Below are 17,453 nucleotides of genomic sequence, written 5' to 3'. Positions count from 1 at the left end.
CTTATACTGCAGTGCACTGCAAACAGCAAGATGTTGCTTATATCTCCAGCAGCAGCCTGAAAGGAGCAAGATGCATAAAATTTAAGAGCCACAGTCATCTTGACAGCCACAGACAATGCTATCCTAGCCCTGCTTTGAGGCTGCAGTTGTGGCTGTAGCAGTTGACAGATTTTAGTCATGACCTCTTTTGTGAACCAAAGATGTCTCATGCACTGGTCATCGCTGAAGTTGAGGTAAGAGAATTGCTTCCTGAAGATCCTTGGCGGATATGGCCTCCTGCTGTGTGCCCTACTCCCCTACCTGCTCCTCCCTCTTTTAGCAGCTTGTCTTGCTCTGCATGGCCTCTCTTCATTCTCCCAGTCATGTTCAATTCCCAGTGGAAGCCCTACCAGACCACCAATGTCTGGAAGCAGCTTCTTTTAGCACAATATTTTATATAACAGAAAATGTACTGCAAGATCACCCAGACCACTCCCTGCAGAGTACTCAAACTGTAGCTAAGTATAGGAAACCTCCAAAAACATGTACAATTGCACCAACAGCCAGAAGAAATAATCCAGCAACTAAGTTGTAAGTAGCTCATGATCCCTTTAAATAGCACTGGTGGGGGGGTCCTTCATTCCGTTTAACGTCGTGTTCAGGTTAAGATGGGGCGTTGGCTTGAGTGGGGAGTTGGAAAATGGCAGCATTGGCTTCAATTCAGCGTTGCACACTCATTTGCATCATCATCTCACTACTTTGCATGCTGCTGGCAGTTGTTAGGCACACGCAAACCCCATTACCAAGATGGCTTCCTGCGCACTTCCCATCAGAAGTGTGCACGCGCATCTCAGACCCCATTTTTGAGTCTTATTTGGTTGCGTAGTGCCTAAAAAAAATGGGTGCTACATGTTCCAATTTAGCCCCCAGAATGTTCAGGTTGGTTTAATTTGATGAATTTATACTGAAACCATAGTATATAAATATATAAATCGGCGTTAAGAAGGGACCCATAGGCATAGGGATTTCTCCTGAACTGCGTATGATCTCTTGCTATATTTAATTACCAATTGCAATTCATGTTTAGCACACAAGTTCAATGAATATTAATATAAAAATAACATCAATTGGGGGAAAATCAGAAATGCCTGGCTGTTAAAACACTTATTTTATTACTTAATTGAGGTGTAAGATTTCAATGAATTTCCTAGAACAAGTCTTACCCTCAGACAACCTACTGAGCAATTGAATACTTTACTGATTCCAAGCCCTCCAGCCCCATTCTGTAATGGTCTAAGTGGCAATCACAGTGACGTTAATTCAACAAACTCAATCTCGCCATTGATTTTAATGGAGTGGTTTAGTTATGATAATTAGCTGATCAACATTTTCCACGAAGGTCCCTGTGGAGCAGCACAAAAGCTGCAGCAAATTATGGGGTGGCGTACGTAATGTCATAAGTCACTCACATCACAAGTTCTTGGAATTTCTGCACTATAATAATGGCCTACTCCGTAGATGTGCATGTTTTCAGCAATTTTAGGCTCAATTGCCTTCACTTGGCACTTCCCCAACAAACGGAGATTATGAAATCACCACTGGGAAAGATTTCTTCTGATTTTTATATGATATAAACATAGCAGGAAGATTTCCTCTTTCACTAATTCAAGAAAAATGTAAAAATGTTCCAAATGCATTCATGATTTTACTAGAAGTAGCAATCAGGGGAAATCTTCCTGATATGTTAGTAGGATTGCTAACCCTCCCAGATTGTCTGGTCTCTCCCGGAATGGAGGATTGTTCTCCCAGGCACTGGTGCTGGCAACCCGGGAGAAAAGTGGCTTTGCATTCGCGGTTTGCACTTGTGCAATTTCACTTTTCGTGGTTCAGTGACAGGCCCGAACTGCAACCAAAGAACTCTCAGTAATAATTAATTCAATTTATCAAGTCCCTGCTCCAAACGCGATTCTCCCCAGCCCCGATCTTCATACAGTCTGTTCCATGATTCTGGGGTTTAATATCAGACATCCCTACCCAGAATACACTGCGTGCTAGAATATGTCCTATCCATTTTATAGGAAGCTGCCGCTTTATTGTAGATGGAGCTCTCTGTATGTTGAAGAAACATGCACTTCATCAGTGCAGAAAGTATGTATTAATTTATTGATTATACTGAAAACATATCCATCAACCAGAATTGACTAAAGTTCAACATTATGCTGGTGATCTGTTATAATTAGGTCATGTTTATTTCCATCACCAGGTCTCTGATTGGTCCCCTTGGAGGACAAGACACACCCAGCAGTTTCTCTTGAATGTGTAATTAGATCCTGCCTGCCCAAGTAATCAATTAGTTTGTCAAGTGCAATTCGAGCCATTCTGACTGCCTTGCTCCAGACAGAACAGAGCTTACATAGAACAGACAGGGCTCATCCTCGTGGGTTAAGACCTTCTCCCACCCCCAAAACAAGTTCCTGCCCCCCCCAACAAGTTCCTAACCTTCCTCACACCCCCGAGTTTCTGACCTTTTCCCTCCCCACCAAGTTTCTAACCTCCCCCACAACAAGTTCCTGACCTTCTCCCTGCCCAAGTTCCTCCCCAGCTACGGGATCATGACCATCTCCGCCCCCCCCCCCCCCACTCCATAGATGGGGCATTGTGTGTGGGTCTCGGATTGTTAACAGGTTTATTAGGTATGAAGTGAATAGTGACGGTGTCATGATTTCCGGATTTTGTCCAGTCCAATGATGTCATTTGCCACACACACACTCGCCCCCTCCCTCTCTCTCCCCCCTCCTCTCTGCCCCCTCCGATCCTCTCTCTTTCCCCTTTCAATCCTCTCTTTTCCCCTCGGCCACCAATGGATCCAGTGACCTTCTCCCACGGAGCTGAGGAAAGCGTGGCCTACTGCAGGCTGCAACTGTTGGGTACTGCATATGCGTGGCCTCGGTAAACAGTGCACACTCGCAGAAGGGGATCAGGTGCGCATGCGCAGAAGGCCTCAAATTGTTTGTGTAGATAATCACAGTGTTATAATTATGGTGGATAAAGCACATGTAATAATTAGCACAGATATCACAAGTATGAATGTATGGTGAATATAGACAGTTGTTTCCCTTCATTCAACAGCTATGTTGATTGAGAATAAGTAGCCAGTTGAAACCTTTCATATCTAAAAAAAATGCACTGAATAAAGAATAATCTAATGTCACAGGAAAATGTTACATTACAAGAAAGAGAATTTCAAAATTGTAGAGGAGCATTTAAACTTACTTTTGGAAAAAGGTTTTCTTCAAGAGACTGCTAATGGCTTTAATGGGCAAATCAGCAGGCATTTAGGAAAGGTCAGACTTGTTCTTGGTGCTGTGATATCTGAATGATAAAGCTGGCTGTCTTTTTCCTGAGGCCTCTTCTGATGCCACAATGAGGGAGCTGTGGGAAAGAAAGCTCTCATCTTTCAAAGCACTGTTCTGTCGTAATTTGATTGGCAATTTAACAGAATGTTTTCCACTTTTAGAAATTGGGATGCTCGTCTGGCCACTATCATAATATTTTAATGATAACTAATACAAATGCTAACTTCCTCAGTTTTTGCTGGGTGAGTTTGGTTTAGACTATAGGACTAGACGACAGCCTCACCAGGAACTCAGACACTTCGACATCGACATCGCTGCCCTGAACGAGACACGGTAGGCAGGAGAAGGCCAGCTCAAGGAACAAGGTGGCGGATACACCTTCTTCTGGAAAGGCAAACCAGAAGAGGAATGCCATCTCCATGGGGTTGCTCTTAGTGTGTGTGTGCTTGTGTATTGTGCTGGGTGGGAGCGGCAGTCGGAGCGCGGCAGTGCCGGGTGGTAGCGGCAGTGGGAGCGGGAACAGCAGTCGGAGCGGGGCAGTGCCGGGCGGGAGCAGCAGTCGGAGCGGGGCAGCGCCGGGCAGGAGCGGCAGTCGGAGCGGGGCAGCGCCGGATGGGAGCGGCAGTCGGGGCGGGAGCGGCAGTTGGGAGCGGGGCAGCGCCGGGTGGGAGCGGCAGTTGGAGCGGGGCAGCGCTGGGCGGGAGCGGCAGTGGGAGCGGGGCAGCGCTGGGCGGGAGCAGCAGTCGGAGTGGGGCAGCGCCGGGCGGGAGTGGCAGTCAGTGCGGGACAGCGCCGGGCGGGTGGCGGCAGGGACACACGGGACTGGAACCGGGACCCAGCATGAGGCCGGCTCACCCACGCTGACGAGTGCTCGGCGGGTGACCTCCCGGGACCCTGTTAGGCATTCGGTGGTGGTGGGGTGGGAGAGATAGAGGTTTGTAGTTGTGCATTTTAATTTAATTTAATCTTAGCGCATGCATTTCTCCAAATGCTGTATTTAATATAACTTTAGTGTTTGCATCTCTGTAAAAAGCTGGATTTTAATATAATTTTAACATAATTTTAATATAATATAGTGTAAAGGGGCAAGGGGAGCCGAGAAGGTGGGGGTGTCCTGGGTTTCCTTGTCATTGGACCAAGACCTTGCTCTGTCACGTTCGTGTGGTAGCTGCTGTGCAATGGCCACCCCACGTTAAAGAATTCATGCACAGGCACCTCCCACCCCTTTAAGATGAAGTTTGGGACCTGGAACGTCAGGACCCTCATGGATAACCCCAACAGCGACAGACCTGAATGTTGCACTGCTATCATAGCCTGGGAATCAGACGTTTCGACATCGACATCGCCACCCTGAACAAGACACGGCAGGCAGGAGTAGGCCAGCTCAAGGAACAAGGTGGCGGATACACCTTCTTCTGGAAAGGCAAACCAGAAGAGGAATGCTGTCTCCATGGGGTTAGCTTCACCATCAAAAATGAGCTAGTTTGGCGTCTTAGAGATTCCCCTTGTGCGATAAACGAACGCCTCATGACCCTTCAGCTCAACCTGGAATCAGTACGCTACAGTTGTCAGCGTGTATGCCCCAACCCTGAAAACTACGGACGAGGCCAAAGAGGAATTCTACTCCAGCCTTGAACAATCCCTGTCCCAAGTTCGAATGGGTGACAAGCTGATTTTCCTTGGCGATTTTAATGCCAGAGTTGGAAAGGACACAAACCTCTGGAGAGGTGTGATTGGCAGGGAAGGAGTAGGGAAAACCAACTCCAATGGAATCCTTCGCCTAGAACATGCATAGAACATGGTCTTGTCATAACCAACACCTTGTGATGACTGCTGGACTGACCACTGCCTAATCCATTCCGTTATCCCCATCAACCTAGCCTCAAAATTGCGGCAGCAACAGAAACGCTGCCGCAGAAAAATCAATGCTGAAGGACTCAAAGACCCTGCAAAGAAAGCCCTATTCTGTCAACGCCTCACAGGTAACCTGGTGACTTCCAATGAACCGGAGCCACAGAGTGTCCATGGTGCTTGGTCTGCCCTTAAGTCCACCATAATTAGCACCTGAGAAGAGACTCTTGGTTACTCTACCAGAAAACATCAAGACTGGTTTGATGAGAATGACCAGGAGATGCAGGAGCTAATAAATTGTAAACGTAAGGCGTTCTTGAATTGGAAACATCATCACAACTTGAGGGAAAGAAGATGGATTTACAGACAACTGAAGGCTGAGGTCTAACAAAAAACTCGTGACCTATAGAACGGATGGTGGGTGGAAAGAGCACAGGAGATCCAGCAACTAGCCGACAACCATGACGTGTGTGGATTCTTTATCGCAGTCAAGACCACCTACAGCTCAAGCACCCACCAACTTATCCCACTGAGAGCTAAGAATGGTGAGGTGCTCATTAAAGACAGAGAGGCAGTCAGTGCCTGCTGGAAGGAGCACTTTGAAGTGTCCTTGGGCTGGATTTTCTCAGCCCCGAGAACATGGGTATGGAGGCGAGACTGCCGGGAAAGTTGCAGAATTTATACATCAAACCAGAGTTGGCAACCGTATATGTCAGCGATATGCTAACATGCAGTGATCAAATTAAATCTTCCTTCTATGTGGGGAATTAAATGAATGGACCCTTAATTAACATCATTGATTTGTGCATCAATTAGCTGCATCACTGGTCCCATTTGGAATAAAATACTTTATGCAGGGCAATACAGAATTGAAACAAATTGGAATCATTGAGAAATAAATGAAGACTGGAATGGGAGCAGTTGATGAAGACAATAGAAAGTAAGTATTGACAACTAAAGCTATTAAGAAAGCATAAATGCAGGAAAGTGTGACCAGAGAGGAGGAAGGAGAGTGATAGAAGTAGTAAATTGAAATAATTGAGAGAGTGGCCAGAATTTTCCCATTGCCGAGCATGTGGGTTTGGGGCCAGGTCACCAGTTAAAATCCCAGAAATTGCCAACACGTCGGCAATCCGTCGTAATCCCACCGACTTTCGCATTTAACTCGGGCGCGTTTCAAAGCGCGTCACGGACCCGCTCGGGAAAGGCGGGCAACCTCATTCAAGTACTTAAATGCTTAGTGAGAGACCCTTAAGAGGGTTTTTAACAACAGCATTTGGCTTTAACTTCAGGAGCACGAGATTCACGCACCTCAAGAACCTCACCTGTGAAGGGGAGGCGGAAGCTCAGTGACCATTGTACGAGTCCATTAATTGAGAGCTGGGAAAAACACATAAATACTCCCACATTACACCTGATTACTTGACTAACAGAAAGGCTCTTGCTGACTCCATTTTGTGCAGAGATTTAGCTGTCAGCAGTTTGCAGGTAATTTCTGCAACCTCGGAAGCCACTCTTACCACATTGCTAGTCACTATCACAACATTGAGGGATTTGCGCTCTGATCTCCACTCTACCTGCCATCTATCACATCAGCATGGGTGCCAATTATGCTGTCATGACTTGGACCTCAGCATCGAACCAAGATGAGCCCCAGCACCAGCCACACCAGCAGCAGCAGCAGCAACCACAACAGCAACCTTCTCCTCAATGACCTGATGCTGCACAGGAGAGAGGGGGTCAGCACAGGGCTGCACCACGCCGTAGGCAATACCCCCAACACAGGCAGAGGATGAACTTCCTGGACATAACTGAGCAGCAGGGCTTCAGGAGGCTCAGGCTATCGCGCCAGGTTGTCGCAGACATTTGTAGCTTGCTGGAACAAGACTTGCTGCCCAGGGGACCTGGTGTACATGCCTGACCAGTGGCTGTCAAAGTCACCACCGCCCTCAAATTCTTTGCCTCAGGCTCCTTCCAGGGATCTGCAGCAGACATTTGCAGGATCTCATAGCCAGCTGCCCACAGCCATTTATGTCAACCAGTGTTACTGAGTGGGAGCTCAGCTTGGGTAGCAATATGCCAAAATGGCTAGAAATTAGGTCAGGGTTCAGAACCACAAAGTCCCAGCCTTGTGCCAGAGATTCTGGGGCAGTCTCGTGGGGCAGAGCCTCCGCCCACAGCTCACAAAGCCATAATCGCAAGGGGGGAGGGGGCTGCGGGTAGAGGTTCCAAATGTCAGCGTTCCCGTACTCCAGGCTTTGGTTGGGACACACAATATGGTAATCACTGCTGCATCTGGTCAGTTGTGTGCCTAGATTTTTTAATAATTGTAAAAGTGGCTCCTTACATTGGGGACTGAGGGTGCACCTGTAACTTGTTTTTGGGAAAGAGACCTGGCACCTCCTGGGCAGGCAATCTTCAGCCTTAAGCCAGTGGCAGAGGCCCTGGATGCACCTCCAGTGGTACGGGTGCTCCCCTTGATCCTGAGGACTTTGGCAGGGTCAGTAGTGGAGTAGTCCAGGCTGGGTGCAGCTTGGCACACCACCCATTGGATTTTTGGGGCCTTAGATTTTAACTGCACATATGTAGAACACTCACCCTAGAGTTCGCTTCTGGCAGGAGAGTCAGAATTCTAGCCAAGCAATATAAGCAGTATACTGTCTGGCTGATTGTCCTGATTCAGTGCCTGGGCGTATTGGATTGTCTAGGCACAATGAGTAGATTTTCATCCATTAATTTAAATGGATGTGAAATTGGAAAGGCACTCTTATGGGCATATGACCTTCCCACCTAATATTAAATGGAGAAATGAAAAGAATCTGTAAAAAGATATGCATCCATTCATGTATAATTAGAATTGCATGTCATTTCAATATTTAATGGTTGAACTGTTCTCTAATTCTGCTTAGCAGTGTGAAAAATCATACGTAATGATGGTTTATACCATTTAATCCTACATTGTGATTATATATGATTGTCAGAAATACCTTGCTTTAATGGAATCAAAACTTCCATTGTCAGTAAGATGTTCTGTTTGTGATAATTTTCAGGCTCTGGAAAGCTTTGCTTACCCAATTAATTCACTCTGCTTAAAGGATTTAACAGACTTTACTTAATGCATAGGATAGTATCACTGGAGAGGTTGTGGATCTGCTACAACCGTATCTGGATATGGAAGACTACAATCTTGAAACTGCCAAGAAAGTGTGTGGCAACGTCGCAGGTCTGTGTTCATGGACTAAGGCCATGGCAAGCTTCTTTGATATTAATAAAGAAGTGCTTCCACTGAAGGTATAGTATGAATGCATAATATTAGATTGCACAACTTGTGACTCTGTAGTACAACATAAGAGGAATCTTTAGACTGGCAGTTTACTTACTATATAAGTTTTTTGGATGGCTGATTTTATGATAGGAGAGATAATATCTTTCTGCTTCTATGGCTTTTTATTGTAAATAGGGACCTGCTACCAATTTTTCAGTATAAGAATTACAGTGAATGTAATTCAAAATTGTCTATGGCACATTCCAGACAATGTGTATTTATAAAATATATAGAGAGACAATACATATAAAATGGCCTCTGTAAACAGCAGAAATCTGCTCTGTGCATGAGCATGTCTCCAGCCATGTGCATTTATTGTAATTGGGTGCAATATTTATTTGTTTTATTTATGGTATCATGTGGTCCAAACTTAGCTGCTGGGCTGGATATTTATGCTTGTATACAAATTATATTCCATATTTCAGGAGTTTTTTTTAATCAAAACTCAACTTTAAATACTTTTTATTATTATAAATGAAACTATTTTAATAAAAGTCAAATTGTTTTAATTTGCATTACTATGAGAAATAATAAGCTAACAGTTAATAGATTTTTGACATGCCGTTGGAACTTCAAGTACCCCAACCAAGATATATTTTGCTTTGTTCATATTTTTACTTACTTATTTTGATTTTCAAAAAGGCAAATCTGACCCTGCAAGAGGCCCGATTAGTTGTTGCCCAAGAAGAGCTAAACAATGCCCAAGCACAGCTGGATGACAAGCAGCGGGAGCTAGATGAAGTGCAGGCCATGTATGATGCTGCCATGTCAGAAAAACAAACACTACTTGACGATGCAGAGGCCTGTAGGAAGAAAATGACTAATGCCACTGCCCTCATTGAAGGCCTGGGTGGTGAAAAGGTAAATTGAAATTTGCCATAAACCCAATACTAATATTCAATGAAGACCATTTATTGAATCTGCACTAATAATTAATCAGTTTTGTATTAATTTAACAGCAAATACTGATAAAAAAAACTGATTAACACTTCAGTGCCTTTCATTTAAAATAGAAAGCGGGTGCCATACTTTCTTGGCATGTATATAAGAAGGTTTACAAAATCACAAAAGATATAGAGGTGTAATCTGTGCTGGAGCATAATAAGGCCATTAATTCAGTCTCTGTACAATGAGACCGAAACAATCATACTGCAAGTTTTTTTTCCCAAAAGAAATTGCATTAAAAATAGATTATTCAACTCAACAAATTTTGTGCTCACAAATGTGAGTTGAAGAATAATGGCCCAGAACTTCGGGTCTCCACGGGTGAGTATGCACGGGGTACTCACCCGTAGGCCCGATGGAAGTGCTGGTTTCCTGCATGCACTGCGCATGCGTGGGAAACTGGCACTTCCGTTCCTCTGAACCAAGAGGTTCAGAGGTTGAACGCATGCGCGGGGGAGGCTGCACGTGCGCATGGAACTTCGTTTTTTTTTTACAGGTTTTTCCGTGATGGTAAGTCTGCAGAATTTAGAAATATAAAAAGCAGACGTAAGGCCTGCTTTTTACAAGGTAAGTGGTGAATTAATTAAAATTAAAACATTTTTTCCACAGGTTTATTATTTTTAAATACTTTAAAGCAAGGTAAGTTTATTTTTAGCCCCGTTAGAATATAAAATTATTTTTTTCAAAAATTTAAATTATTGTTTAAAATAGTTATTTCATGTAATTTATAGTTTACTAGCTGAAGTGCCCGGCGGTGCCGAGGGATTTTTGAGGGCATGTTGTTGTTGGAAGAGAGAGAGAGAGCGACTGGGGGGAAGAGAGAGAGCGACTGGGGGGAAGAGAGAGAGCGACTGGGGGGAAGAGAGAGAGCGACTGGGGGGAAGAGAGAGAGCGACGGGGGAAGAGAGAGGGTGACTGGGGGGAAGAGAGAGAGCGACTGGGGGGAAGAGAGAGAGCGACGGGGGGAAGAGAGAGAGCGACTGGGGGGAAAAGAGAGAGCGATGGGGAGGGGGGGAGGAGAGGGGGGGTGGGAGGGGGGAAGGGGATGGGGGAGGAGGGGGGAGGAGAGGGGGGGTGGGAGGGGGGAAGGGGACGGGGGAGGGGGAGTGGGAGGGGGAAGGGGGAGGAAGGGGGGAGGAAGGGGAGGGGGGAGGAAGGGGAGGGGGGGAGGGGGAGGGGGTGAGGGGGGAGAGGGGGAGGGGGGAGGGGAGGGAGGGGGAGGGGGGAAGGGGAGGGGGGTAGGGGGTGTGTGGGGGGGGAAGGGGGGGTGGGGAGAAAGGGAGGGGGGAGCCAGCAGACCCTCTCCCCTCTGCCAGCGATGGCTCCGCGGAGCTCCGTGCCGCCCCACGCACTGACATGGCCCAGCCGAGCGCAGCGCCCTGGTCAGCCCGAGCCCTGCCCCACGCCCTCCGGAGCCCCGCCCCCTGCCCTCCCGAGCCCCGCCCCCGCCCTCCCGAGCCCCGCCCCATGCCCTCTCGAGCCCCGCCCCACACCCTCCCGAGCCGTGGCTTCAAGACCGCCGATTGCGGTTGGGCCTGCGCACTGCGCGGGGAAGGAGAGAGAGAGCCGCCACTCCTCCGGTCGATGTGTTGCGGGCCGACACCTGATGAGCACCCGATCAGCTGAGCCCGAGCCCCGCTAGGCTCCCTCCTGCCCCGCCAGCCTTTAACAAAATGGCGGCGATGGCTACGTTCGGCCCAGTCCTGCGCCGCCAGCCTTTACAAAGATGGCGGCGATCGCGGGGTGGGCCCAGCGGGAGGGGCGGTGCCTAGCTCGGGCGTGGCTGGGCAACAGAGGCCCAGGCTTCCAGGCCTGCAAAAACGGTGAAAGGTAGGAAAATTATAGAGGTTAGAGAAAAGATTTACAAATTAATTAACTTTTTTTAAAAACAATTTGTGTTTTAAAAGCAACTTTTTTTTTGCTGGAAATCTAGATTTGAAAAGAAACACGCAGAAAGTGGGAAAAAAAAAACATACGAATCAAGATGGCTGACACTCACCTCAGTTCAGAATGATAAGGCCCGCCCACACACGCACCGATTGGTCAACCGTCAGGTCACTGAACTGTAGGATTGGTCAATCATCACGTCACTCAACTGTAGGATGGCCCGCCCGCACACACAATGAACCCGCCCCCACTCGATGCAAATGAGCGGATAATGAGCGGAATTTTGAAAGTTTTTTGGATACCGTTGGCACAATTTTTGTCCGACCAAAAAGTAAATACGCCTACAAGAGTCCCCTAATGATGAGCTTTCTTTTGATATAACATATGTATAGGTACGCTCTATAACTTTTGATTGTATAGCCGGACAGACAGAGAGACAGAGAGACAGACAGAGAGACAGACAGACAGAGAGACAGGGAGACATAGGCCTAGAAATTCACTAGCCTTAGCGCCGCTTTTGAGGCGCTAGAGGGACTAGCGCCAGAGTTATGGCCAGTTGAAAAATTCCCTGGGGCCCTAAAGCGGCGTTGCACCGGTAGCGCTGCGCCGGCACCGATGACGTCATCGGTGTGCGCAGCGTCCCGGTTGCCATGCCGACGGGCCCCAGCGCCGAAATTCAGTTGCGGCCGCCTCGCCCGTGGCAGCCGCAACTAAGACTCTGGCAACAGAGTCCAACATGTGTTTGCGCCGGCGCATTAAAGGCCCCACGGCGGCCGGCCGCTTTCCCGCCGGCCGCCTGCCCGCAGCTCCCTCCCCGGACTTCTCCCCCCCCCCCCCCGGAACAGATGCAAGCCCGGCACTTGTCCGAGGTGCCGGGCTCATTTTTAAACAGATTTGCGCGGGCCACGGCCGGGTGCAGGCAGCTCCTCCTTAACGGAAGGAGGAGGCCTGCACTTCCCCAGCCTGCCGCACCGCATCGGGTGCCGCAGCGCCGGAATTGCGGCGCTAAACAGCAGTTAGCGCCCTTTTCCAGGCGCTAAGACCCTTCAGTAGCGCCGGCAGCCGTTTGGGCGCGGCGCTACTGAATTTTTGGCGCGCGCAGGGGGACTTAGCGCCGGCACTAACTTCCGGCGCTAAAGCCCTGGCTAAGCCAAAACCCAATTTCTAGGCCATACTGTTTTATATATATATATTTAAAAATGTGATGTTTTAAAAAAATTTATTTGAAGGTTTAGTGCTATTTTGGGCCATAGTATTTATAAGTCTTGACAGCACTTCCTGTCAGACTTATGAATGGAGCATTCCCTGCTCCGATTGGCTGCCCATGGCCCATGTGATCCCAGGGGACACATCGAACTAACTGCGCCCCTGGGATACGCAAGCACTGCGCGCCGGCAGCTGGACCAGGCCCTGGATCGGAATTCCACGGGGCCCTCCAGCTCAACGGCCGGCGCGCAAGTAAGTGCAGGTCGGGTGCTTACACCCGCGGCCCGAATTTCTGGGCCATTACATCTTGCCACATTTTGCACTCAGAACTCAGCAGTCTGTGTCAAGGTAGGCAGCATAGGGTAGAGTTTTTTTCTATTATTTACATAGGGTTACATAGGATATACAGCTCAGAAACAGGCCATTCAGCCCAACCAGTCCATGCCAGTGTTTATGCTCCACTCGAGCCTCCTCCTGTCTTTCCTGATCTAACTCTATCAGCATAACCCTCTATTCCCTTCACCCTCATATGCTTATCTAGCCTCCCCTTAAATGCATCTATACCATTTGCCTCAACTACTCCCTGTGGTAGCGAGTTCCACATTCTCACCACTCTCTGGATATTACTATGTTTTTGGTTTCTAGATGTTCTTCTATTTTCTCCTTTAGTAGGGATTCCATTATTTTTCCTACCACCGATGTTAAGCTGACTGGTCTATAGTTACCTGGACATGTTCTATCTCTCTTCTTAAATATAGGTACAGGTAGACTATCCTTTATCCGAACTTCCGAAAACCGAAAACCTCTAAAAACCGAAAGTTTTTTCGTTCAGCGTAAGTCGTGCGCACGACATGACCAGAGTGGCGCACGACTTACGCTCCCCCCGCCGACCCCCCGCCGACCCCGACCCCCGCCGACCCCCACGCCGACCCCGACCCCCTGCCGACCCCCCGCCGACCCCCACCCCCGACCCCCCGCCGACCCCGACCCCCGCCCCCGATCCCCCGCCGACCCCACGCCGACCCCCCTGCCGACCCCGACCCCCCGCCGACCCCGACCCCCGACCCCCCACCGACCCCCCCGCCGACGCCGACCCCGACCCCCGCCGACCCCGACCCCCGACTCCCCGCCGACCCCCCCGCCGACCCCGACCCCCCGCCGACCCCCACCCCCGACAAATTTCCCAGTCTTATAAAATACCTTCTGAAATCCGAAATTTTCCGAAAACCCAAACACGGCTGGTCCCGAGGTTTTCGGATAAAGGATAGTCTACCTGTATTATGTTAGCTATCTGCCAGTCCTCTGGCACATCACCTTTTTCTAACAAATTATTAAATATGTGTAGTAATGCCTCTGCTATCTCTTCCCTAGATTCTTTTGAAATGCATGGATGTAATCCAGGGTTTTTTTCCTCTGAGTTTGATTAGTTTATTTAATATATCCTTTTATTTTAAATGCTGTTATTTCATTACTAATCTCATCATCTAATGTCATGCCCACCTGTTCTATCTCCTTGGTAAATACTGAGGCAAAGTAATTATTTAATATTTCTGCCATCTCTCTATCACTGCCTGTGGTATTATCCTGTCCATCCCTTAGTGGCCCTATTCCCATCCTGACCTTCCTGTTTTTATTGATGTGCCTATAAAATTTTTTATTATTTTGTTTTATGTTCCTTGATAATTTAATTTCATAGCTCCTCTTTGCCTTCCTAATTATTTTTTTGACTTCTTTCCTAATCTCTTCATATTTTCCCTTGTCATGCTCTCCCCTGCTGTCCATGTACTTAGTGTATGCCTCTTTCCTTACCATCATTTTTTTTCCTTATGGCTTTATTAATCCATGGTGTCTCATTAGTGTTTTGCTTGTTCTTGTTTTTTAGCGGAATACATTTTTCCTGGACTCTGTTGAACGTCATTTTAAACGTTTCCCATTGCTGTTCTATGTCATTGTTGTCCATTTTATTTTCCCAAGTTCTATTCTCAGCCCCTCAAAATCAGTTCTTCTCCAATCTATTACCCTGGTCTTCGTCATACTTATGTCCTTCTCTATTATTATTTTAAAGCATATTATATTATGGTCATAATATATTATTTAGTACTACTTCTTTGTCAAATCTTTCCTGTCACTGGATCTCTATTATAATGGTAGTGGTTAGTAGCTGAAACAAGCAATACAACTTGAATAAAAAGGCTCCAAGAAGATAAATAAAACTATTAACATAATTTTTTTAATGTATTTGGGCTCATGTTAATAGCTGCAATACCACCTGAAGATTTGGATGATTATGTAGATACTTGAGCTTTGCTCTTGTAGTACAGAACATCATTCAAACCCTAGCAGCTCACTCCCAGATATTGAGCAAATCATTGGGGATATCATGACTGGCAGCATATTAATGAGGCCCAGCGATTTAAATCGCCATGGCCTTATACTGCCATGGACGAGTGGGAAACTGGCCAAAACCAGTGGCTCCCGATTGGAAACTCGCTGGCAGTTAAAATCCTCTCCAATGTCTCTAACCTATTTACAGGAACTTATATAAAATATTGACATTTACTGATGTAAAGGGACATCTGTCAATGCTGGTACTAGAGATACACAAAATTCAGAATTCAAAAAATAGAGATGGTGTACTGGTCTCGCTAGACGTGCCCCTATCTAGTTATCCAGCAAGTTAAACACTTATTCAAATAATTCCTCGAGAAGCCGGTTTGCTGTTTTGAAGCTTTACTTGAACAAATTTGTGAAACTGTAAACAAAGACAAAGTATGTTTTGTACATAGAACTGAGTACTATACATTAAATGTTACATAAGATATAAACATATTTATAACAATAGAATAGACTAATTATATACTAACTAACATTTGAGCTGGACTTCGGTAACTACCAACTAATAACTTCTTATAAACAAGGTATTGTCAAATACTACACTGACAAAGTTGCTATCATGTTAACAAACAAAGATACTCACAGATATTGCGTCTGGCCTAGCATATGAGATGAGATGGCACTAGATTGAGAATGGAATCCCTCATGGAAAATTCTCCATTACTCAGTAAGTTCTTCCTGGAAAACTACTTCTGGGGTCAAACAGGAAGAAAGGTCAAATGACCTCTGCTGTATACTAACACTGCTATACAATAGCTACCACCAGAGAGTGCTATCTGCATGTAATAAGTCCAGAACAGAAGGGCTTGGGAGCTAAAAATGTAAATAAATTAGAGATGGGGAAACAACTCAGTGAAACCATTTTTAATTCTATTCTTTAAAAAAACCCTCAGATTCGGTGGACAGAAAGCAGTACACTTTTCCAGGATCAGATTACTCGATTGGTGGGCGATGTATTGTTAGCTACTGGATTTCTCTCTTACTCTGGCCCATTTAACCAAGAATACAGGAACCTTCTGCTTCAGATGTGGAAGGAGGAGATGAGCACCAACAAAATTCCATACAGCGATGTAAGTGAACTTTTAAAATTTAAATATTCTCCGGTTGTATCAAAATAAATTATGTAATCTATCTCTCTGGTTGCATTAGCATTCATTTGCAAAACAATTGAAGTGAAAGTATTAAAAACATTGGGGTAGATTATCAACTTGCATCCCAGGTGTAAAACTAATGATGCGCATTGGCTGTCCATTGTAGAAACCAACTGATTTTCATTTCCACCGATTTCAATGGAAGTAAACGTTGGGCAGTTTCCATAATGGGCGGCTGATCTTCAATGCCATTTTATACCCATGGGCAATAAGTTGAAATTCTAGCCCATTGAGCCTGTAATGTCTTGGAAAAACAGGTACATTTTGAGAAATGTTTAAAAATAGTCCCTGGGCAGAGGGGACTAATGGTTTTCCCAACAAACCAATAAATTGGCCTAAATGGGTTCATTAGCAGATGATGGGAGAAGATTCTTAGGAATGGGTAATAACTGGGAAGATTAACAAGACCCATTGGAGGAGAAATTCCCCTAGAGGGCCGTTTGGGGCGCTAAGTGAAAAATGTTTGGAAAGTTAGCGCCAGGCGCTAACCTTTTCAAACATTTGTTAAATTTCCTCTTTTTGCTCCAAGAGGGAAGTGGAGAGCTAAATCAAGTGCTCCATTTGCCTCTTGGAGCGCAAGAGGCAGGGAATGTCCTGATCTGGGGCGATGTGCTCGGCAGCGTCACACGTGTTGCAGGGGCTCTTCTCTGCATTAAAGGGAAGGGCCTCATGCTGCGAGCTCTACAGGTTTTATTGTAGATTTCTGGGCCACCGAGGAGTGGGAGTGCCACGCAATCAGCCCGACACTCAAGCAGAGTGCTGGGCTGAGCAATCACGGCATGGACACCATGACTGGTGGCCGAAAATAATATATTTTTTTTAATCGGCATTTTTTTTGGTTGGCCACCCACTGCACCTTTAAATGGTGCCCCACGAGCAGCTGGCCTCACTGTTAGCGACCCCTGCAGCAGTCAGTAACATCACCTGGCGCTGCTGTGGGGCACGAGGGGGAATTTTTCTCCTGAGGCGCTACCGGGGTGCTGCACCCGGAAATGACATCATGATCTCTGGGCGTAGAAGATCGGGGCAATACCCGATAGTGTCGCTGCTAACCTCCTGAGGAACTTCGCAGGAGACGCGGTTATTGCCTCGGGGGGGGGGAGGGGAGAGGGGAACCATTTGTGCCCCGTTAGCGTCGCCCACCAGAGGTGCAAACGAGGGGAATTTCACCCCCTTAATGTGAAAATCTAACAAGTTCTTGAAAATAACGGGAAGGCTAAGAGCGAGATGCCATTTTTGTGAAGCAAACAGCGGAGCGGTGTAAATCGATCAGCAAGTTCTGGAGATTCACAACTCACGGCATATCTCTAATTCACATTCTGCCTGCTACTTTCAGTATGATTGTACATGCTGCAAATT

General features: G+C 46.7%; 1 protein-coding gene across 1 annotated transcript in view; it reads left to right on the top strand.

The window, feature by feature from the left end:
- dnah5l (dynein, axonemal, heavy chain 5 like) overlaps positions 1-17,453 on the top strand; it is a 450,024-nt gene that overhangs the window by 271,466 nt on the left and 161,105 nt on the right. The window contains exons 59-61 of the mRNA XM_085987988.1: positions 8,310-8,477; positions 9,154-9,372; positions 15,837-16,013. Of these exons, the coding sequence (XP_085844114.1) occupies positions 8,310-8,477; positions 9,154-9,372; positions 15,837-16,013 (564 nt within the window). The remainder of the gene's footprint in view (positions 1-8,309; positions 8,478-9,153; positions 9,373-15,836; positions 16,014-17,453) is intronic.

The sequence above is a fragment of the Somniosus microcephalus genome, chromosome 5 (genome assembly GCF_052327205.1).
Source record: "Somniosus microcephalus isolate GS21.2 chromosome 5, FLI_Smic_1.0, whole genome shotgun sequence".
NCBI lineage: Eukaryota > Metazoa > Chordata > Chondrichthyes > Squaliformes > Somniosidae > Somniosus > Somniosus microcephalus.
This window is presented reverse-complemented; position numbering and strand designations above follow the sequence as displayed.